This window comes from Dendrobates tinctorius, unplaced genomic scaffold (genome assembly GCF_039654945.1).
Source record: "Dendrobates tinctorius isolate UK_male_01 unplaced genomic scaffold, ASM3965494v1 ptg000016l, whole genome shotgun sequence".
NCBI classification, from domain to species: domain Eukaryota; kingdom Metazoa; phylum Chordata; class Amphibia; order Anura; family Dendrobatidae; genus Dendrobates; species Dendrobates tinctorius.
Window position 1 is genome coordinate 68,439,194 of NW_027361684.1, and position 24,774 is coordinate 68,463,967.

The following is a 24,774-nucleotide window of genomic DNA, read 5'->3' on the forward strand; positions in this document are numbered from 1 at the left end:
CCAGTTTAGCGGCCCAAAAGTCAAAGGGGAATGACCTGTGTGGGAGAACATCGATATGGGAGGAAAAGTAGTTTGTAACCATAGTTGACGACTGCTGTCTCCTGTCACTTTCCATCGATGCAGTATTACCAGTTGTGTGAGCGGTATTTGAAAAATCAGTCCACAACATTGTCATGAAACCCCTGTCTCCAACGCCACTTCTGCTGTATGCACCACGAACACCTCTGCCAAGCTGCCCCCGGCCCGTACGGCTCGTGTGAGAACCATCACCGCTGCTGTGTGCTGGGAATGCCTCAAGCAACAGATTTACCAGAGTTGCTTGTTTATTAGCCAATATTAGGTCAAGGTTCTCCTGTGGCATGATGTTTTGTAATTTGCCTTTATAGCGTGGATCCAGGATGCTGGCCAACCAGTAGTCGTCATCGTTCATCATTTTGGCAATGCGTGGGTCCCTTTTTAGGATCTGCAAGGCATAATCTGACATGTGGGCAAATGTTCCCGGTGTCAATGATGCACTGCGAGTGCTGGTTGGAGGAGCACTTTCTTGCAAATCCACATCCCTCCAGTCACGCACAAACCCTGTACCAGAACTTGCTACGCCAACATTTTCACTTGCCCCACGAGATGCATCCTCCTCCCCTAAGTAATCATCCCCATCATCCTCCTCCTCCTCTTCTTCCTCCACCTCGTCCAGGAGAGGTCCCTGAGCAGACAATGGCTGAATGTAATCAAGGATTCCCTCCTCCTCTTCCTCCTCATCAACATTGGCTGCAGATGCCTGCTCCTTAAGGTGCGTCAAAGTTTGCATGAGCAGACGCATAAGTGGGATTCTCATGCTTAGGATGGCGTCGTCTGCGCTTACCAGCCGTGTGCATTCCTCAAAACACTGAAGGACTTTACAGAGGTCTTTCAGCTTCAACCACTGCACACCTGTCAACTCCATGTCTGCTCTCAAAGTGCCTGGCCGTGTATCCTCCCACAAATGCATTATGGCCTGCCTCTGCTCGCACAGCCGCTCCACCATGTGCAGGGTGGAGTTCCACCTTGTTGCAATGTCGATAATGAGGCGGTGGTTGGGAAGGTGGAGCAATCGCTGCAGCTCCTGCATACGAACGGAGTGTACAGGCGACCGGCGGATGTGCGCGCACAGTCTTCGCACCTTCTGGAGCAGGGCTGTTAACTCCGGATAATTTTTGAGGAAGCACTGCACCACCAGGTTCAAGGTGTGAGCCAAGCAAGGTATATGGCTGAGTTTTGAAAGGGCTATGGCTGCAACAAAATTACGGCCGTTATCACTAACTACCTTGCCTGCCTCAAGATGTACACTGCCCAGCCATGACTCAGTTTGTCGCTTCAAGTACTCGGCCAGCACCTTGGCGGTGTGTCTGTTGCCCAAACACATCATCTGCAACACAGCCTGCTGACGCTTTCCACTAGCTGCTCAATAGGGGGACACATCGTGTGCAACAGTGGCAGCTGCAGATGGAGTGCTCGTACGACTGCGCTCTGTGCACGAGCTTTCGCTTCTGGAGGAGGAGGAGGAGGAGGGTCGAACACCTACAGCCAACGGTTTCCTATACCGTGGGCTAGGCAGCACTGTCCCACCACCGCTGTCCCCTGTGGACCCTGCATCCACCACATTAACCCAGTGCGCAGTGATGGACACGTAACGGCCCTGGCCATGCCGACTGGACCATGCATCAGTTGTGAGGTGCACCTTTCCGCTCACTGACTGCTTGAGTGCATGGACAATGCGGTCTTTCACATGATGGTGGAGGGCTGGGATGGCTTTGCGAGAGAAGAAGTGGCGACTGGGTAGGTCATAGCGTGGTACTGCATAGGCCATGAGTTCGCGGAAAGCTGTGCTTTCCACCAACCGAAAGGGCATCATCTCAAACGAGATTAGTTTGGCAATGTGGGCGTTCAAACCCAGTGTACGCGGATGAGAGACTGAGTACTTTCTTGACCTACTCATAGTGTCTGGGAGGGTGAGCTGGACTTGAGAGCTGCATATGGTGGAAGTAGCGGTGGACAGGGCGGACTGAGAGAGGGTTGATGATGGTGATGGAGTTGGTGTTCTTTCTGATGGCCTAGAATCAGTCTTTCATTGATATAACAGTGGGATTCCCTGACTGCTGTGGCCTTGCAACGACACCTCAACATTTGCTGCTGTGCTAACCGGTGGGCTTACAGTGGGGGAAACAATGTAGCGTTGCTGACTACCTTCGTTGTGATCAGTTGCACATGTGGCACTTGAGGTTTGGTGTTGTGTCCACGCTTGCAAGTGCATGCTGGTTAAATGTCTAAGCATGCAACTGGTATTCAAATTTTTCAGATTTTTCCCTCGGCTAAAGGTCTTTGCGCACTTCTTACAGATAACCTTGGCCTGATCATGAGGATTTTGTTCAAAAAAGTGCCACACTGCACTCTTCCTACTTTGGCAGACATTTTGCGGCCTAGCACGCTGTGATCCTTTGACCCTCTGGACAAGCTGTCCAGCAACTCTTTTGATGTTTGGAACCTGTCTTTGGAGTGCCCCGGGCCTGCCAGATAACAGCTGTTGCGATGTCGATGTCTGCTGTGGATGCTCCTCATCTGAGCTATTGGAAGCAGCACCCTCTTCCCCCAATGGATGCCAATCTAGGTCAACAACTGGGTCATCCATCACCTCCTCTTCTATGTCATGTGCACCTTCCTCTGTGTCACCGTGTATGGTGGTATAGTGTGCGGGAAGGGGCACCTGAGTCTCATCAGGGTCAGAATCTGGCTCTGTACACTGCGAGGACAATGTAGTTCTCTGAGTGAATGTACCAGCAGAATCATCCATCAGCGGCTGTGCATCAGTGCACTCCATGTCAGATTCATCTTGGCCTGGGTAATTCACCATTTCATTTGATAATCCAGGCATGGTATGTGAAAACAGCTCCATGGAGTAATCAGTAGTATGGCCTGCATCATCCTTCAATCTTGGTTGGGGTGAAGGACACAAGGAAAGGTGTGGTTCATGAACATGATCCTCCAATGACGACTCAGTGCTTTTACTTTTTACAACTGAAGAAGAGGAGGCGATAGAGCTGGAGGCTGAGTCAGCAATGTAAGACAAAACTTTTTCCTGATGCTCTGGCTTTAAAAGCGGTTTGCCAACTCCTAGAAAACTAAGCGTTCGAGGCCTTATGTAGCCAGACGATGACGCAGGCTCAACACCTCCTGCATTCGGTCCTATTTTGCTCTTGCCACTACCATCAGATCCACCACCAACACCATCATTACCAGCTGCCAACCCCCACCCAATTCCACGGCCTCTTCCACCAGCCTTCCTCATTTTTGGTAGAAATTTAGACAAAATCCAACAAACTATATAGTAATGTAAAACAAGGTACAAGGTGTCTATAGGACAGGGGAGATTTTGAATTTCTGCAGACACTTGTGGACACTGGACACTTTTGGATCGTGTGAGGCCCACTGAATATCTGAGCGCTCTGTCACAGGCTCGATGGCACAGCTGTGACCAAAGTGACTAGAGGATAAGGGAGATTTTGAATTTCTGCACACACTTGTGGACACTGGACACTTTTGGATTGTGTGAGGCCCACTGAATATCTGAGCGCTCTGTCACAGGCTCGATGGCACAGCTGTGACCAAAGTGACTAGAGGATAAGGGAGATTTTGAATTTCTGCACACACTTGTGGACACTGGACACTTATGGATTGTGTGAGGCCCACTGAATATCTGAGCGCTCTGTCACAGGCTCGATGGCACAGCTGTGACCAAAGTGACTAGAGGATAAGGGAGATTTTGAATTTCTGCACACACTTGTGGACACTGGACACTTTTGGATTGTGTGAGGCCCACTGAATATCTGAGCGCTCTGTCACAGGCTCGATGGCACAGCTGTGACCAAAGTGACTAGAGGATAAGGGAGATTTTGAATTTCTGCACACACTTGTGGACACTGGACACTTTTGGATTGTGTGAGGCCCACTGAATATCTGAGCGCTCTGTCACAGGCTCGATGGCACAGCTGTGACCAAAATGACTAGAGGATAAGGGAGATTTTGAATTTCTGCACACACTTGTGGACACTGGACACTTTTGGATTGTGTGAGGCCCACTGAATATCTGAGCGCTCTGTCACAGGCTCGATGGCACAGCTGTGACCAAAATGACTAGAGGATAAGGGAAATTTTGAATTTCTGCACACACTTGTGGACACTGGACACTTTTGGATTGTGTGAGGCCCACTGAATATCTGAGCGCTCTGTCAAAGGCTCGATGGCACAGCTGTGACCAAAGTGACTAGAGGATAAGGGAGATTTTGAATTTCTGCACACACTTGTGGACACTGGACACTTATGGATTGTGTGAGGCCCACTGAATATCTGAGCGCTCTGTCACAGGCTCGATGGCACAGCTGTGACCAAAGTGACTAGAGGATAAGGGAGATTTTGAATTTCTTCACACACTTGTGGACACTGGACACTTTTGGATTGTGTGAGGCCCACTGAATATCTGTGCGCTCTGTCACAGGCTCGATGGCACAGCTGTGACCAAAGTGACTAGAGGATAAGGGAGATTTTGAATTTCTGCACACACATGTGGACACTGGACACTTTTGGATTGTGTGAGGCCCACTGAATATCTGAGCGCTCTGTCACAGGCTCGATGGCACAGCTGTGACCAAAATGACTAGAGGATAAGGGAGATTTTGAATTTCTGCACACACTTGTGGACACTGGACACTTTTGGATTGTGTGAGGCCCACTGAATATCTGAGCGCTCTGTCACAGGCTCGATGGCACAGCTGTGACCAAAGTGACTTGAGGATAAGGGAGATTTTGAATTTCTGCACACACTTGTGGACACTGGACACTTTTGGATTGTGTGAGGCCCACTGAATATCTGAGCGCTCTGTCACAGGCTCGATGGCACAGCTGTGACCAAAGTGACTAGAGGATAAGGGAGATTTTGAATTTCTGCACACACTTGTGGACACTGGACACTTTTGGATTGTGTGAGGCCCACTGAATATCTGAGCGCTCTGTCACAGGCTCGATGGCACAGCTGTGACCAAAATGACTAGAGGATAAGGGAGATTTTGAATTTCTGCACACACTTGTGAACACTGGACACTTTTGGATTGTGTGAGGCCCACTGAATATCTGAGCGCTCTGTCACAGGCTCGATGGCACAGCTGTGACCAAAGTGACTAGAGGATAAGGGAGATTTTGAATTTCTGCACACACTTGTGGACACTGGACACTTATGGATTGTGTGAGGCCCACTGAATATCACAGCGCTATGTCACAGGCAGAAATTGGCTAGTGTATCACAAACTACAAGGTGTATGTAGAATTGGGCAGAATAGGAATCTCCCTAGAGTGCAGGTCTGTAAGAACGGAACATGTCCTCGTTTTATTCTCACAGAGTGACACACTGATAGCTTCACTGTGGCTGTGATAACAGCCGTTACACGGTACTGTGTGAGGAGCGTACACCGCTGTATGGTGTGAAAAAATTCACGCTCAGTACCTCAGCAGGACAAAAAAAAAAATTGGGATTGCTTTTAAAAAAGCAGTTTGCGGAGCAGTGGGTAAACAGCAATGCAGGAATGTCAGGAAGCCTTAGAAGGCAGCCCAACAACCAACACCACTGATACACCACTATATAGCCTCCCCTTGCACTGCACACACAGTGACTGGTGTGTTGTACAGGCAAAATTGCTAGCAGCAGAAGCAGTTTTTTTTTCTTCTCAGTAGGACAAAAAAAAAAAATTGGGATTACTTTTAAAAAAAGCAGTTTGCGGAGCAGTGGGTAAACAGCAATGCAGGAATGTCAGGAAGCCTTAGAAGGCAGCCCAACAACCAACACCACTGATACACCACTATATAGCCTCCCCTTGCACTGCACACACAGTGACTGGTGTGTTGTACAGGCAAAATCGCTAGCAGCAGAAGCAGTTTTTTTTTTCTTCTCAGCAGGACAAAAAAAAAAATTGGGATTGCTTTTAAAAAAGCAGTTTGCGGAGCAGTGGGTAAACAGCAATGCAGGAATGTCAGGAAGCCTTAGAAGGCAGCCCAACAACCAACACCACTGATTCACCACTATATAGCCTCCACTTGCACTGCACACACAGTGACTGGTGTGCTGTACAGGCAAAATCGCTAGCAGCAGAAGCAGTTTTTGGTGTCTTCTTCCCTGCCTAACGCTCTCCCTACAAAATCAGCAGCAGCAGCAGCTCTCTCTATTCTGAGATCAGCATGAGTAACATGGCGGTCGGCGTGCACGCCCTTTTATACCCCCTGTGACGCCCCCCCAAAGCAAGCCAATCACTTGCATGCCCTTCTGTAAGATGGTGGTGACCCGTGCCTATGTCATCACGTTGCCCACAGTGTCCGTGGATCCTGATTGGCTGAAAAAGAGCGCAAAACAAACTTTTGAAACGCGACTTTGGCGCGTAAGTCGCCGACCTCGTGGCCGACCTCATCCTAGGGTCGGGTTTCGTTTCACGAAACCCGACTTTGCCAAAAGTCGGTGACTTTTGAAATTTTTCGACCCGTTTCGCTCAACTCTACCGATAGAGAATGAATAGGACTTGCCGGATCAGTGCCACAAGTCGCTCGTTAGGCGTCAGAGGTGCAGAAGTCTGCCAGATCTGCTGCTAGTGTCGAAAAACGCCAGTGTGAAAGCATCCTTAAGGGCAAAAAGAAAAACCATATCAAGTCAGATGCAGTTTTCACCTGATCTCATCGGATACAAAAAACTCGCCTATGTGAAGGCACCCTAACTTACATGTTGCATATTTAGTAAAAAATTAAACTTTACTATTTAGATTTGATAGTTGCATTCTAAATAAATATTACAATGTATATGTTTACATAACTTTGTTTCCCTATGAAGGGCAAGGGGGGCCCGAAAAATTTCTTGCACAGCGGCCCACTACAGTCTGTGTCCGCCCCTGAACATACTGAATATCCGTATACATTTCAGGAGGCAAACACAGATGCTCTCAGGCCCAGTATAGAACATTGAGAAAGGGTACTATGGCGCCCCTGAGGGTACGGTCGCCACAGAGGTACTGCACCTCATCCAAAGGTGTGGTATCCCACCCTCAGGTAAGGAGATATCACCACTCAGGACTCCTAACCCTGCACTCAACACACACACTAGTTAGTCAGGGCATCTGGGTGTACCCGGCGGGAGGATGGCCTCATCCCAGACTGAATAGGAAAGGGTGTTGGGGGTTAGTGTGGAAGGTAGGAGTGGGAGGAACTTAGGTAGTGGAGTGATTGTGGCCTGTTATGAATGAGTCACCGAGGAGGAAAAAACAAAAAGCAAGCTAAGCTCAGAAAACCGGTGAGGTTGGTAACTAGACCCCTGATCCTATCCACAACAACTAGCAGTAGCCGTGGAGCGTGCCTACGGTGGTCCTAGACGCCTCGTCACGGCCGGAGAACTAAATAAGCCTAAAGAAAGAAAGGGAAAATCTAAACTGCCCCAGATCAGACCCCAAAGCAATAGACAGCCCCCAACATGTATTGTCGGTGAAACAAGATGAAAACACAGACACAGATAGAAAGATAGGCTGAGCAAACGATGGGGCCCTCACTAACTAGAAAGGACAGGAAAGAAAAGCTGCTGTCTGCAATCACGCAAAAAACCCTGCCAAAAAAAATGTCCAATACGTCTGATAGAAAAAGGCCCTGAAGTCGCTAGACTTCAAATCACTATATCAGCACTCAGGTATATTCTGAAGACAGAGCAAAAGAGATCAACTGATCAGAGACAAAATGGGGATTCAGCCCAGTCCCAGCCAGGGCTGACTGAACACAAAAACTAAGTAAACCAGACAAAAACTCATATGAACAATAGCAGAGAAAACTTAGCTTTAGGAAGGCGGGAACCAAACTGGAAACCAGAAGCCACAGTCAGGAAAAATCACCAGCAAGAAACTAGGGAGTCGGCTGCCTTAAATCCAATCAGAAACTCCTGATGTCCAATCGCAGTCCTCTTCCTCAGGTGGCCGGTCTCTGCCATTTAGATCAGCTTCATTACCTCCCTTCACCAACAGAGGGAGTCCAGATAGAGAACTCACTACTCCTCTGTCAGCACAGCCAGCTCCATAACCCTCACCAGAAGCCAGAGGCAAACCCGAAAATGAGCTCACAACAGTGGCCATCCAATGAGAGAGAGCAAGGTGACAGTTGGTGGGTGCAGCTAGTCTGAGGTAAAGGGATCTTTCTAGAGAGTTGTCAGTCGGTGACAGGACAGAGTAAGGATTGCTGTGAGAGGGCTGAGGGTCAGAGAAGAGAGAAACATCTTTGCCCAGCTTCTATACTGGAAGGAAGGGGTCCTTGGGGCACGGGAAGTGCAATAAGCCACCTGTGAAGCCCGTTTCTGTAGAAGGAAGGACCAGGCCTCGTTCGGGAAGTTGGCTCCTGAAGGTAGTGGAGAAATACAGCGCTCAGCTAGAAAGACGGAGGCTGATGTAATTTTAAGTGCCTCAGTCGCAGCCGCATTCAAAACTCAAGAAGGCAGCAGTTGGAATAAAGGACCCCGGGGTCTGACCCACGTCGCCCGGTGTGATCCGTGGCTGCCGGCTTGGGACACTGTTTGCATAGGCGCACAGCAGGAAGGAAGGGAGAGATCAGCATAGAGACATGGCCTAAAAAGGATACACAAGGAGGAGTCTTGAACAGGTGTTCCTGATCTACGTTGGAGTTTGCCGGACCCCTCCCTCGGAGGACACAGTACCAAGCGGGTCATCTTGTGCACAAAACTTTTGAGGAAAAACTCAGAAACTGCATCCAACTGTGTCCTTGTTGTCTTTTACAACTCGCCTGCTACACACACTACACTCACCATCACCGTCAACGGCTCACAAGCACCATCTCAACATCATCTTGGATGCTTTAACACCATCCCAGAGGATATGAATTGCAGCGACGGCTACCCTAGCCGAGTATCACGGGTGGCGTTACAATCTCCCATTTCCAAATTAATTATCATACCATCTTCCCCCTGATCTGAACTGTCATCTTCTTTATTGGACACCCAGGGCCACGTATTGGGTCCCAATCACCACCGTGACATACTTGACCCTTAAAAGAGCCTGAAAGGCCCGGTACTTAGTAACCCCCGGCCCTGCGTGGCGTTTCACACCAGATACCAGGGCTATATAGTATAGTTTCAACAAAATCTACGTTTATGTTTTTGGAGGCAGGCACAGATGCTGTCATGGCCAGTATGGATTCGACAACAATCAAAAAAGGAGAAAAAGTGTACAGTATCACCAGATACAAGGTACAGTGGGGAAAAAAAGTATTTAGTCAGTCAGCAATAGTGCAAGTTCCACCACTTAAAAAGATGAGAGGCGTCTGTAATTTACATCATAGGTAGACCTCAACTATGGGAGACAAACTGAGAAAAAAAAATCCAGAAAATCACATTGTCTGTTTTTTTTTTCATTTTATTTGCATATTATGGTGGAAAATAAGTATTTGGTCAGAAACAAAATTTCATCTCAATACTTTGTGATATATCCTTTGTTGGCAATGACAGAGGTCAAACGTTTTCTGTAAGTCTTCACAAGGTTGCCACACACTGTTGTTGGTATGTTGGCCCATTCTTCCATGCAGATCTCCTCTAGAGCAGTGATGTTTTTGGCTTTTCGCTTGGCAACACGGACTTTCAACTCCCTCCAAAGGTTTTCTATAGGGTTGAGATCTGGAGACTGGCTAGGTCACTCCAGGACCTTGAAATGCTTCTTACGAAGCCACTCCTTCGTTGCCCTGGCGGTGTGCTTTGGATCATTGTCATGTTGAAAGACCCAGCCATGTTTCATCTTCAATGCCCTTGCTGATGGAAGGAGGTTTGCACTCAAAATCTCACGATACATGGCCCCATTCATTCTTTCATGTACCCGGATCAGTCGTCCTGGCCCCTTTGCAGAGAAACAGCCCCAAAGCATGATGTTTCCACCACCATGCTTTACAGTAGGTATGGTGTTTGATGGATGCAACTCAGTATTCTTTTTCCTCCAAACACGACAAGTTGTGTTTCTACCAAACAGTTCCAGTTTGGTTTGATCAGACCATAGGACATTCTCCCAAAACTCCTCTGGATCATCCAAATGCTCTCTAGCAAACTTCAGACGGGCCCGGACATGTACAGGCTTAAGCAGTGGGACACGTCTGGCACTGCAGGATCTGAGTCCATGGTGGCGTAGTGTGTTACTTATGGTAGGCCTTGTTACATTGGTCCCAGCTCTCTGCAGTTCATTCACTAGGTCCCCCCGCGTGGTTCTGGGATTTTTACTCACCGTTCTTGTGATCATTCTGACCCCACGGGGTGGGATTTTGCGTGGAGCACCAGATCAAGGGAGATTATCAGTGGTCTTGTATGTCTTCCATTTTCTAATTATTGCTCCCACAGTTGATTTCTTCACTCCAAGCTGGTTGGCTATTGCAGATTCAGTCTTCCCAGCCTGGTGCAGGGCTACAATTTTGTTTCTGGTGTCCTTTGACAGCTCTTTGGTCTTCACCATAGTGGAGTTTGGAGTCAGACTGTTTGAGGGTGTGCACAGGTGTCTTTTTATACTGATAACAAGTTTAAACAGGTGCCATTACTACAGGTAATGAGTGGAGGAAAGAGGAGACTCAAAGAAGAAGTTACAGGTCTGTGAGAGACAGAAATCTTGATTGCTTGTTTCTGACCAAATACTTATTTTCCACCATAATATGCAAATAAAATGAAAAAAAAACAGACAATGTGATTTTCTGGATTTTTTTTTCTCAGTTTGTCTCCCATAGTTGAGGTCTACCTATGATGTAAATTACAGATGCCTCTCATCTTTTTAAGTGGTGGAACTTGCACTATTGCTGACTGACTAAATACTTTTTTTCCCCACTGTATATATAGTATAGTTTAAACATTCAAAATCTCCGTAGACATTTCTGGAGGCAGACACAGACGCTCTCAGTATGCATTAGCCAAGAATATGAAAAGTAGAAAAAGGGTACTGTTTCACCAGATACAAGGTAGATATAGTATTGTTTAAACATTGCAAATCTCCCTATTTATTTCAGGAGGCAGACACAGACGCTCTCAGGGTCAGTATGGATTACACAATATAAAATGCAGTAAAAGGGTAATGGATCAGAAGCGTACAGCTGTATATGGTGTAGGGGGCATTGTAAATCTCAGTATATATTTCGAGAGTCAGAAACAGACTGTCACTGGCTCAGTATGGATTAGACCACAATACAAAAAGCATTAAATGGGCAAGGTATCACAAGCATACAGCTGTATACAGTGTTGGGGTAATCTTAATTGTACAAATATATTTCTGGAGTTACAGACAGACGTTCACAGGCTCAGTATGGATTACACAAGAATATAAAAACGAGAAAAAGGGAAATGTATTCGAAACGTACACCATTATACAGTGTTGGGGTACTCTGAAATCTTCGTATATATTTCAGTCTCAGTAAGCCAGTCCAGACTCTCCGCTACAGGAAGCTAGATGGATAAAAGTACAGATGGAAAGTTGAGTGATTTCAGAAAAGTTTGAAATACTAATCATGGGAAAACCTCCCGGGAGAATTAGCAGAGGCGATGCTGACCCTCAATTACTTTTACTGTGGATACAGCTAAAACGGAAATTAGTGAAGAAAGGGTTGCTGTATCACAGTAGCGTCGATCCCATCACTGTTACTCGTCTCCATCACATTGTGATCGCAGGGAGAGCTGTAGACATGGTCCTCACTGCCTATCAGTATCTGTCTGGTCACTTTGGAGTGCAAAACACAGATGCCACAGGCCGTAGGGGATTCTATTGGATTGCCATTAGACATTGAAAAATGGTGGCAGGAAGGTCACACGTCTATGACTATGAAAAATGTGAAAGGTGATCATAAAGCACCACTGCAGCTGATTGTGAGTTGACGTCCATTACAAATGGTAGCCATTGATCATCTGAAGGTAGAGGCCAGCAGGACAGGACATAGCTACATCTTAACCATCTTCGATTAGTACACCAAATTTGTAGTGGCCGTTCCTGTGAAGGATTTAACCGGCCAGACTACACAGCGGTGGAGCAGGGAGAGGTAAGTATTGCAAGTGCTGTGTCCCTGAGCAAGCAGGGTGGTCCCAGTCGTGGGCGCCGGTACTGGCACAGGGCCCCTCATAGTACGGCAGTGTGTCTGATGGCGAGTGGGCCCTCCCACCGTCAGAGACACTTTATTGTACTATGAGAGGCCCTGTGCCAGTGCCGTCACCCAAGGGTGGGCACACACACCTGTTCAGGGCAACAGCACTTGCCCGTGGCGCCAGGTGGTGACTCTGGTCCTGTGGGGGGGGCAGCACAGTTAGGGAGGTTTAAAAAATTGCATATGTTTATGTGTAGGCTGGACTTTCAGCAGCTGCAAATGGAGGAATTGGAGAAGTCCGAGGAATAGGAGGACAAAAGCGAGCCTTTTTTCTGCCAACCTATGTGCTATCAGGGGAAGGTGGGACAAAATCCTTGGAAACCCATGCATCGTTCATTTTAATGAAGGATAGATCATCCACATATTGGGTCGACAGACAGGTCCTTTTTTCTGTCAGGATTGATCCAGCAGCACTGAAGACTCATTCAGATAGCACGCTACCAGCAGGGCAAGTGAGCTCCTGTAAGGCATATTGTGCCAATTCAGGCCATGTGTCCAGTTTTGAGGCCCAATATTCAAAGGGGAATGACCTGTGAGGGAGAACCTTGATATGGGAGGAGAAGTAGCTTGTAACCATAGTTGACAACTGCTGTCTCCTGTCACTTGCAATCGATTCTGTATTACCTGTCGTCTGCGCGGTACTTGAGAAATCAGACCACAACATGGTCAAGAAACCCCTGTCTCCAACGCCAGTTTGGCTGTGTGCACCACGAACACCTCTTCCATTTTGCCCACTACGGCTCATGAGAGAACCAGCTCCACTGCTGTGTGCTGGGAATGCCTCAAACGGTTTACCAGAGTTGCTTGTTTGTTAGCCAATATTAGCTCAAGGTTCTCCTGTGGCATGATGTTGTGTAGTTCGACTTTATAGCGTGGATCGAGGATGCTGGCCAACCAGTAGTCGTCATCTCTCATCATTTTGGCAATGCGAAGGTCCCAGAACCAGCTGATGCACCACCAAACTTAAGTACCAGCTGCGCCCCCCCGCCCACGTCCGCAGCCTCTTCCACCATACTTCCTCATGTTTGGGAAAATGTACCAAAAAGACCAGCAGAGAAATGGTACTGCATGAGGAGCGTACAGCTGTGTAAGGTGTATGTAAAAAGTGAAATCTCCGTATATATTTTGTGAGTCACAGGCGCTCACCAAGTATGTATTTCACCGTAATCCAACAAGCAGATATACGGTACTGTATCAGAAGTGTACAGCTGTATACGTTGTTGGTGAAAATGTCAATCTCCGTATATGTATTTACGGAGTGTCACGCGCACACGCTGACTCTGTGTAGATGTGACCATAATAAGAACACCAGATATCCGATACTGTTTGAGAATCGGACAGCAGTCAATATGGTGTATGGATAAATGGAAATGTCCGTATATGTATTTACGGAGTGTCACACACACACGCTGACTCTGTGGAGATGTGACAGTAATAAGAACACCAGATATCCGATACTGTTTGATAATCGGACAGCAGTCAATACGGTGTATGGAGAAATGGTAATGTCCATATATGTATTTACGGAGTGTCACACACACACGCTGACTCTGTGGAGATGTGACCGTAATAAAAACACCAGATATCCGATACTGTTTGAGAATCGGACACCTCTATACGGTGTATGTATGGAAAAATGTTAATCTCCGTGTATTTTTTTACGTAGTCACACACATATAGCATGTATTTGTCCGTGATACCAGTCAGTACACGGTAGTGTGTGAGGAACGTACACCTCTATACGGTGTGTGAAAAAATTTACGCTCAGTATCTACTGTGCAGAAAAAAAGGAATAAAAGGATTTGTGCTTTTAAAAAAGCAGTCTGCACAGCAGTGTGCAAACAGCAATGCAGCTATCAGGTACCCTTATAAGGCAGCCTAATCACCAAAAGAGCTGCTGCAGAAAAAAGTGTGAAAAAATGAACGCTTGCTAACTGTGCAGAGAAAAGGAAAAAAAAATATTTTTGCTTTTAAAAAAGCACTCTGCACAGCAGTGTGCAAACAGCAATACAGCTATCAGGGAGCCTTATAAGGCAGCCTAATAACCAACAGAGCTGCTGCACACAAATACATTATATCCTCCCCTGTCACTGCACACTATACTGTTGTGTTTTACCGTGACATTTGCTATCAGCAGAAGCAATTTTTTTTAGTTTTTCCCTGCCTAAAAACTCTCCCTATTGAGAACGATCAGCAGCAACCTCTCCCTATGCTAAGATCGGCAGAAGTAAGATGGCGGTCGGCGGTCACGGTCTTTTATAGCACTGTGACGCCACACAAAGCCAGCCAATCACTTGCATGCCCTTCTCTAACATGGTGGGGGCCGCTGCCGACGTAATCATGTTGCCCACAGTGTGCGTCCTTGATGATTGGCTGAGAAAAGGCGCTGAAAGGATTGTGGGAAACGCGACTTTGGCACTCAAGTCAGTGACCTCATGGCCGACCTCACGCTATGGTCGGGTTTCGATCGGCAAAACCCGACTTTAGCCAAAGTCGGCGGATTCTGAATTTGGCCGACCCGTTTAGCTCAACTCTAGTGAGGATACAATAGGTGAGGGCAGAGCAGGTCGTGCAGTGATTTGGTGGATCAGTAGTTACTGCAGGTTGTAGGCTTGTCGGAAGAGGTAGGTCTCCAGGTTCCTTTTGAAGGTTTCCATGTTAGGCGAGAGTCTGATATGTTGGGGTAGAGAGATCCAGAGGAGGGGGGATGAGTGGGATAAAGCTTGTATGTGATTGTGGGAAGAGGAGATATGAGGAGAGTAGAGAAGGAGATCTTGTGAGGATTGGAGGTTGGTACTGGGAAACCAGGTCACAGATGTATGGAGGAGACAGGTTGTGGATGGCTTTGAATGCCATGGTTAGGGTTTTGAGCAGGAGTCTCTGGGTAATGGGGAGCCAGTGAAGAGACTGACAAAGAAGAGAGGCCGGGGAATAGCGGTGGGATGGTGGATTAGTCGGGCAGCAGAGTTTAGGATAGATTGGAGGGGCGCGAGAGTGTTAGAGGTGAGGCCACAGAGCAGGAGGTTGCAGTACGGGAGATGATGAGGGCATGCACTAGAGTTTTTGCAGATTCTAGGTTGAGGAATGTACCGATCTGGGAGATGTTTTTGAGTTTAGATTGTGTGGTGTGGTAACCAATGTGGCCACTAGGGGGCACTGTGTGGATGTCCCAAGAGAACGGATGAGTGGCAGAATCCTGAAGGATGGTTATGTATCTCAAGGTGGGTGGCCTTGAGATGGAGACTTAGGTATGCGTATTGATCAGCAATGATATTGCTGAGGTGTTGTTTCGAAGTATAAGGGAGAAGTCTCCAGGTAACTAGAGAGATGGGCGGGTTCTGGTTACCTACAAACCCACCCAGGGGTGTGTCTGAAAAAACGCCTGTAGTAAAAGGCTATGTGAGTGTGTGAAGGACCTGTGATGAGGTCATAGTCATGTGACCCAGTGGGCGTGGCTATAATGTGGCCAGGGTAAGTCACATGTGGTGAATGCTGGGACCTGGTTGGTCCAGTGTGGAAGGTCCCGCTGAGATGGAGCTTCCTGTCTGACAGCACGTGTGGAGTGTCTGTGTGTAATGGCTGCCAGCACCTGTTAGTTCACTGGAGGGAATGAATGTCGGCTGCATGATAAAGGAACCGTGAGGTTACCTGGACGTGGGTGAGATAACTTGGGGCTAGGAAGCCTGCACATGAAATACTGCATAGCCTATATGACTGTAGGACATTGCTAACAGAGGGAAACTCTGTAATGGACGCTATGCTGATTACGCTGTTAAGTGAACTGTCTGTTGCTGTGATGGTTTATGATGGTGAATAAACTGCAAGGACTGTATTGATTTGATGGAAAATCCGTGCCGGATCTGGTTTTGTGTCTGCAAGCGAGAATTCCCCAAGTAAATCACAGCGCTACCTCACAGTTGACAGGAAGTGGGAAGGGATTAGATATGTGGTTTGTTGGAGAGATCAGAGTCAAGGATTACCCCGAGGCAGCGAGCTTGTGGGACTGGGTAGAGTAAGCAGCCATTTACTTTAATGGATAGGTTTGTTGGGAGGGGTGAGTGAGATGGGGGAAAGATGATGAACTCGGTTTTGTCCATATTAAGTTTTAGAAATGTAGTGGAGAAGAATGATGAAATAGTGCACAGACATTGTGGGATTCTGGTTAGTAGGGAGGTGATATCTCGTCCAGAGATGTAGATCTGTGTGTCATCAGCATAGAGGTGGTACTGAAAGCCGTGAGATTCTATGAGCTGTCCCAGTCCGAAAGTATAAATGGAGAAGAGCAGGGGCCCTAGGACTGAACCTTGCGGGACTCAGACAGAAAGGGGATGAGGTGAGGAGGTGGGGAGGGAGTGGGAGACACTGAATGTCTGGTCTGTTAGGTATGATGCGATTCAAGATAGGGCCAAGTCTGTGATGCCAAGAGAGATCAGAGTGTTATGATGAGTCACGGAAGGAGGAAAAAACAAAATACTAGCTAAGTCCAGAAAAAACAGAGAGGTTGGCAGCTATCGGATTGCAGACCCCTGAACCTATCCACAACAACTAGCAGTAGCCGTGGGGGGTTTCTACGGTGCCCTAGACCCCTTGATCACAGCCGGAGAACTACATAGCCTAAAGACAGAAAGGGGAAAAACTAAACTGCCCCAGAGCAGACCCCAAAGCAATAGGCAGCCCTCAACATATAATGACGGTGAAGCAAGATGAAAACACTAACACAGATAGAAAGATAGGTTGAGCAAATGATGGGGCCCAAGCTAACTAAATAGGACAGGATAGGAAAGCTGCTGTCTGCCATCCGCAAAAACCCTATCCAAAATGAGCCAACCGACTGATAGGAAAAACAGGCCCTGAAGTCGCTAGGCTTCAAAAGACTATATCAGCACTCAGGTATATTCTGAAGACAGAGCAAACAGCAATGCAGCTATCAGGTACCCTTATAAGGCAGCCTAATCACCAAAAGAGCTGCTGCAGAAAAAAGTGTGAAAAAATGAACGCTTGCTAACTATGCAGAGAAAAGGAAAAAAAAATATTTTTGCTTTTAAAAAAGCACTCTGCACAGCAGTGTGCAAACAGCAATACAGCTATCAGGGAGCCTTATAAGGCAGCCTAATAACCAACAGAGCTGCTGCACACAAATACATTATATCCTCCCCTGTCACTGCACACTATACTGTTGTGTTTTACCGTGACATTTGCTATCAGCAGAAGCAATTTTTTTTAGTTTTTCCCTGCCTAAAAACTCTCCCTATTGAGAACGATCAGCAGCAACCTCTCCCTATGCTAAGATCGGCAGAAGTAAGATGGCGGTCGGCGGTCACGGTCTTTTATAGCACTGTGACGCCACACAAAGCCAGCCAATCACTTGCATGCCCTTCTCTAACATGGTGGGGGCCGCTGCCGACGTAATCATGTTGCCCACAGTGTGCGTCCTTGATGATTGGCTGAGAAAAGGCGCTGAAAGGATTGTGGGAAACGCGACTTTGGCACTCAAGTCAGTGACCTCATGGCCGACCTCACGCTATGGTCGGGTTTCGATCGGCAAAACCCGACTTTAGCCAAAGTCGGCGGATTCTGAATTTGGCCGACCCGTTTCGCTCAACTCTAGTGAGGATACAATAGGTGAGGGCAGAGCAGGTCGTGCAGTGATTTGGTGGATCGGTAGTTACTGCAGGTTGTAGGCTTGTCGGAAGAGGTAGGTCTCCAGGTTCCTTTTGAAGGTTTCCATGTTAGGCGAGAGTCTGATATGTTGGGGTAGAGAGATCCAGAGGAGGGGGGATGAGTGGGATAAAGCTTGTATGTGATTGTGGGAAGAGGAGATATGAGGAGAGTAGAGAAGGAGATCTTGTGAGGATTGGAGGTTGGTACTGGGAAACCAGGTCACAGATGTATGGAGGAGACAGGTTGTGGATGGCTTTGAATGCCATGGTTAGGGTTTTGAGCAGGAGTCTCTGGGTAATGGGGAGCCAGTGAAGAGACTGACAAAGAAGAGAGGCCGGGGAATAGCGGTGGGATGGTGGATTAGTCGGGCAGCAGAGTTTAGGATAGATTGGAGGGGCGCGAGAGTGTTAGAGGTGAGGCCACAGAGCAGGAGGTTGCAGTACGGGAGATGATGAGGGCATGCACTAGAGTTTTTGCAGATTCTAGGTTGAGGAATGTACCGATCTGGGAGATGTTTTTGAGTTTAGATTGTGTGGTGTGGTAACCAATGTGGCCACTAGGGGGCACTGTGTGGATGTCCCAAGAGAACGGATGAGTGGCAGAATCCTGAAGGATGGTTATGTATCTCAAGGTGGGTGGCCTTGAGATGGAGACTTAGGTATGCGTATTGATCAGCAATGATATTGCTGAGGTGTTGTTTCGAAGTATAAGGGAGAAGTCTCCAGGTAACTAGAGAGATGGGCGGGTTCTGGTTACCTACAAACCCACCCAGGGGTGTGTCTGAAAAAACGCCTGTAGTAAAAGGCTATGTGAGTGTGTGAAGGACCTGTGATGAGGTCATAGTCATGTGACCCAGTGGGCGTGGCTATAATGTGGCCAGGGTAAGTCACATGTGGTGAATGCTGGGACCTGGTTGGTCCAGTGTGGAAGGTCCCGCTGAGATGGAGCTTCCTGTCTGACAGCACGTGTGGAGTGTCTGTGTGTAATGGCTGCCAGCACCTGTTAGTTCACTGGAGGGAATGAATGTCGGCTGCATGATAAAGGAACCGTGAGGTTACCTGGACGTGGGTGAGATAACTTGGGGCTAGGAAGCCTGCACATGAAATACTGCATAGCCTATATGACTGTAGGACATTGCTAACAGAGGGAAACTCTGTAATGGACGCTATGCTGATTACGCTGTTAAGTGAACTGTCTGTTGCTGTGATGGTTTATGATGGTGAATAAACTGCAAGGACTGTATTGATTTGATGGAAAATCCGTGCCGGATCTGGTTTTGTGTCTGCAAGCGAGAATTCCCCAAGTAAATCACAGCGCTACCTCACAGTTGACAGGAAGTGGGAAGGGATTAGATATGTGGTTTGTTGGAGAGATCAGAGTCAAGGATTACCCCGAGGCAGCGAGCTTGTGGGACTGGGTAGAGTAAGCAGCCATTTACTTTAATGGATAGGTTTGTTGGGAGGGGTGAGTGAGATGGGGGAAAGATGATGAACTCTGTTTTGTCCATATTAAGTTTTAGAAATGTAGTGGAGAAGAATGATGAAATAGTGCACAGACATTGTGGGATTCTGGTTAGTAGGGAGGTGATATCTCGTCCAGAGATGTAGATCTGTGTGTCATCAGCATAGAGGTGGTACTGAAAGCCGTGAGATTCTATGAGCTGTCCCAGTCCGAAAGTATAAATGGAGAAGAGCAGGGGCCCTAGGACTGAACCTTGCGGGACTCAGACAGAAAGGGGATGAGGTGAGGAGGTGGGGAGGGAGTGGGAGATACTGAATGTCTGGTCTGTTAGGTATGATGCGATTCAAGATAGGGCCAAGTCTGTGATGCCAAGAGAGATCAGAGTGTTATGATGAGTCACGGAAGGAGGAAAAAACAAAATACTAGCTAAGTCCAGAAAAAACAGAGAGGTTGGCAGCTATCGGATTGCAGACCCCTGAACCTATCCACAACAACTAGCAGTAGCCGTGGGGGGTTTCTACGGTGCCCTAGACCCCTTGATCACAGCCGGAGAACTACATAGCCTAAAGACAGAAAGGGGAAAAACTAAACTGCCCCAGAGCAGACCCCAAAGCAATAGGCAGCCCTCAACATATAATGACGGTGAAGCAAGATGAAAACACTAACACAGATAGAAAGATAGGTTGAGCAAATGATGGGGCCCAAGCTAACTAAATAGGACAGGATAAGAAAGCTGCTGTCTGCCATCCGCAAAAACCCTATCCAAAATGAGCCAACCGACTGATAGGAAAAACAGGCCCTGAAGTCGCTAGGCTTCAAAAGACTATATCAGCACTCAGGTATATTCTGAAGACAGAGCAAAAGATCAACAGATCAGAGACAAAAATGGAATTCAGCTCACCCCAGGCTGGGGATGGCAGAACTCCCAAAAAACAAGGCAAAACAAAAACAAAACTGAAGAGTACAAAGCAGAGCAGAAAAACTTAGCTTTGAGACGCAGGAATCAGACTGGTCTCCAAGAATCCAGCAGGATCACCAGCAAGGCAGAAGGGCGTCGGCTGCCTTATATCCAGTCCTCAATTCCAGCCACCCAGTCATCATCTAGCTGCCCAGGTGTTTGGTAATCAGCCTCACTACCTTCCTTCACCAGAGGAGGGAGTTCATCAGACCTCAATGGTGAAAGGAAAAATGAACTCACAACACAGAGGGTCTGTAGTAATAGGGAGTGGTCCACTGTGTCAAAGGCAGAGGACAGGTCCACGAGAAGGAGGACAGAGTAGTGTTGCTTGGCTTTGGCAGTTAGCAGGTCATTGGTGACATTTGTTAGGGCAATTTCAGTGGAGTGATCCGGTCAGAAGCCAGATATGTATGGCCAGTGAATAGTTTTGACATGGGTTGCAGCCTGCTGAGGATTTTATTTTTAACATGACAATAATGTCTTGAATTTGTATTGTGAGAATTGTAATCTTTAAGGAAATTTACAGAAACTTAATGGTGGAAACATCTGCATGTGAAGGATTTAAGGGATTTGTAGATCTGTATAAGTCACCAAATCCTTGACACTTGGACCATCACGCACATGGATGTAATTTAGCCATAATTTATCATTAATATTTCTAGATGTACTAGGAATAGTTGAGTACATTTGGCATATCCCTTGATGCTGTTTCTGTTACAGTAAGAAATGGCACGTCGCTAGGATATAGCACCACTTTCTAACCCAAAGTTGTCTGTGTGTCTTAGGCACTGCAGCTGAGCATAACATTCTTTAATAGCTTTATCAATACTAAGAGGTTAAAGGTTAAAAATTAAAAATAGATCTGACACAAACCTGTCTGTAGGCAATTCTCCACCACCTAAGAAGACCACAGTCGGATAGATGTCCATTAGACTTGTAGGTTCATCAATTTTCACATTAGAAGGAATCACACCAGGCCATCGGAATATCCCTGGTACACGGATCCCGCCTTCCCAGCCAGCCATACTTTTTCCACCTGGGAAATAACGCATTGTATATGTCCTACATTCATTAATGTTATAAATACTGTATAAATTCTACATGACTGGTATTAAAATATAGGTGAAATATAAGCAATATTTCATGAATCAAACTGTGTTATACGACTTCAGATCTGCCATTTCCAGGAAAATTGTCCACCTTCCTCAAAACTCTCCCCTCCTAGGAAAGATGTAATTAACAGTATATGGGCACAGTACTCAACTGACTGCTGACAAGTGCGAGCAGAAAGTCAGTGGAAATCTTAAAGGGGTTGTCCGGTCCAAATCGTGTGACTGCCGACTTATGAAATACCCATCTGGGGATTCGCCGGTTTCTGAGCCAGAACCAGAGGGTATGTATACGTTATACATACTCCTGGCCAGGGCTCATCAAGTGGACTCAGCCTCACTCCATACACATTTGTATGGAGCGAGGCTGCGCTCTCTAGTTGGCCATGCCCACTGGACAGCCGCATCACAAGTCAAGGCGCTGCCTCACTCAATACAAGTGTATGGGACAAGCACATGCCTATTACACTGGAACTGGCCGGGAGTAAATACAACACACACATACTCAAAGTGCATGTGCTGGGGAAATCCACAAGTCTGCAGTCACACTTATCGATTTAGACTGGACAATCTCTTTAAGGTCTAGATTCTCTAAAACATTCCGACTTTCATTAGTGGTTAAAATCAGTGATTTTTTAATGTATGAAATAATAAAACAAAATTAAACCCTGCAAAGATTTTCTTATCCACTACAATATTAATCATGGATAGCACATACATAGCACATACAGTAGATTCTATCCATGTGCTGTAAGTAATTTTCACAAACCCATAGATTTGAATGTGCCACTTTGCTTTCCATATCGGATCAAAAACAAACGCAGACAAACAGTTGTGGCCAAAAGTATTGACACCCCTGCAATTCTGTCAGATAATACTCAGTTTCTTCCTGAAAATGATTGCAAACACAAATTCTTTGGTAGTATTATCTTCATTTAATTTGTCTTAAATGAAAAAACACAAAAGAGAATGAAGCAAAAAGCAAAACATTGATCATTTCACACAAAACGCGAAAAATGGGCCAGACAAAAGTATTGGCATCCTCAGCCTAATACTTGGTTGCACAACCTTTAGCCAAAATAACTGTGACCAACTGCTTCCGGTAACCACCAATGAGTTTCTTACAATGCTGTAATGGAATTTTAGACCATTCTTCTTTGGCAAACTGCTCCAGGTCCCTGATATTTGAAGGGTGCCTTCTCCAAAATGCCATTTTTAGATCTCTCCACAGGTGTTCTATGGGATTCAAGTCTGGACTCATTGCTAGCCACCTTAGAAGTCTCCAGTGCTTTCTCTCAAACCATTTTCTTGTGCTTTTTGAAGTGTGCTTTGGGTCATTGTCCTGCTGGAAGACCCATGACCTCTGAGGGAGACCCAGCTTTCTCACACTGGGCAATACATTATGCTGCAAAATTTGTTGGTAGTCTTCTGACTTCATAAGCCATGCACACGGTCAAGCAGTCCAGTGCCAGAGGCAGCAAAGCAACCCCAAAACATCAGGGAACCTCCGCCATGTTTGACTGTAGGGACCGTGTTCTTTTCTTTGAATGCCTCTTTTTTTTCTCCTTTAAACCCTATGTTGATGCCTTTGCCCAAAAAGCTCTACTTTTGTCTCATCTGACCAGAGAACATTCTTCCAAAACATTTTAGGCTTTTTCAGGTAAGTTTTGGCAAACTCCAGCCTGGCTTTTTTATGTCTCGGGGTAAGAAGTGGGGTCTTCCTGGGTCTCCTACCATACAATCCCTTTTCATTCAGACGCCGACGGATAGTCGGGTTGACACTGTTGTACCCTCGGACTGCAGGGCAGCTTGAACTTGTTTGGATGTTAGTCGAGGTTCTTTATCCAACATCCGCACAATCTTGTGTTGAAATCTCTTGTCAATTTTTCTTTTCCGTCCACATCTAGGGAGGTTAGCCACAGTGCCATGGGCTTTAAACTTCTTGATGACACTGCGCACGGTAGACACAGGAACAATCTGGTCTTTGGAGTGCCAATACTTTTGTCCACCCTCTTTTTTATGTTTGGTGTGGAATTATATCCAATTTGGGTTTAGGACAATTCTTTTTGTGTGTTTTCATTTAAGACAAATTAAATGAAGATAATAATACCAAAGAATTTGTGTTTGCAATCATTTTCAGGAAGAAACTGAGTATTATCTGACAGAATTGCAGGGGTGTCAATACTTTTGGCCACAACTGTATCAACGGCCCATGGAATTTAATATGTACATGTATCATTGTGAAAATCTTGGATAAAACGCCGATGATTAATGGATGTCTGAATGAGGCCAAACACTCGTTCCACCAACAAAGAAGATGTCTGAAATGTCACCATGACCGTATAGAATACAGATGTTGCCTGCTTTACATCACAGTAGAAACTTTTTTCTCACCTCTATAAATTCCATTCCATCCTCCATTTTGGAACTTGCCATCTTTGCCTTCCAAATGTCCTCCGTGATCAGAGGCAAAATAGATCATTGTGGTGTTCTGTAGTCCTGCATTATTGATAGCATCGACAACGGAACCTGGAGAAAAATATTCATTGATAAAATTATGAGCTATGAAGCGATTAAAGTGGTTACTGTGCACAGAAATAAAGGAAATCACAAACGATGAAAACTAATAACAAAAAGTAGCAAATTATACACATCTGGAACTGGAGTATAAAACGGTGCTCTACTTATACTGCTATTACCTGGAGACTAGAAAACCTGGAAAATACAAAATACGTAGGTCACATCCAGAATATATCTGGTACTCGTCACTGTGAAAACGTCTTTTTTTCAAATCTAAACAAACAAAAATCGTAAGAATTCTGCTTGCATGAATGAAGTTTTTTCACTTGCTTAAGTTTGCACACAAGGGATTGCAGTACAGAAGATCTTTATACAGCAGTGCAACATTACTCTGTACTAGGAATGTTATCTACGATACTAACTCGTCTGCATTGTGGACGGGTGCAGGAATTTGCTTTTATTGCATGCATTAGTCTGGTCCATAATACATGTGTGATTTTTTTTTCCAGTCAGACCATCGGCTTCCCCTGACGAAGCTGCTACGGGCAGCGATACGCGTTGGGCTGTGCGGGCACCACCACATCCCATTGGCCCTGAGGAAGTGGCAGATTGGCCATGAAACGCGTCGGCACAATAAAGCTTTCCAGAATATTTCTGTCCTTGTATGGTCAGCACGGATACATTGTAAAACCCAGCTTTTTCATTTTCCTCTATGACATGTCCATATAAAAAGCGGACATGTTGTTTTGCTAGTGCCATTTTCTCAGTGTAACAGTGCAGAGAGGCTGCTCCTGCTGCAAGTTCTCATATAGTTAGATAAAATCCTGTCCAATGTGAAAAAGACCTTCCAGCATCTAA

At 46.4% G+C, this 24,774-nt stretch overlaps 1 protein-coding gene across 3 annotated transcripts in view; it reads right to left on the reverse strand.

Annotated features, from left to right (window-relative positions):
- Window positions 1–24,774, reverse strand: part of LOC141080610 (arylsulfatase D-like) — a 187,695-nt gene that overhangs the window by 19,378 nt on the left and 143,543 nt on the right. For all 3 annotated transcript variants that reach the window (XM_073565952.1, XM_073565951.1, XM_073565953.1), the window contains 2 exons: window positions 23,791–23,925; window positions 21,161–21,323 (listed from right to left, as the gene is read on the reverse strand). In XM_073565952.1, the coding sequence (XP_073422053.1) occupies window positions 21,161–21,323; window positions 23,791–23,925 (298 nt within the window). The remainder of the gene's footprint in view (window positions 1–21,160; window positions 21,324–23,790; window positions 23,926–24,774) is intronic.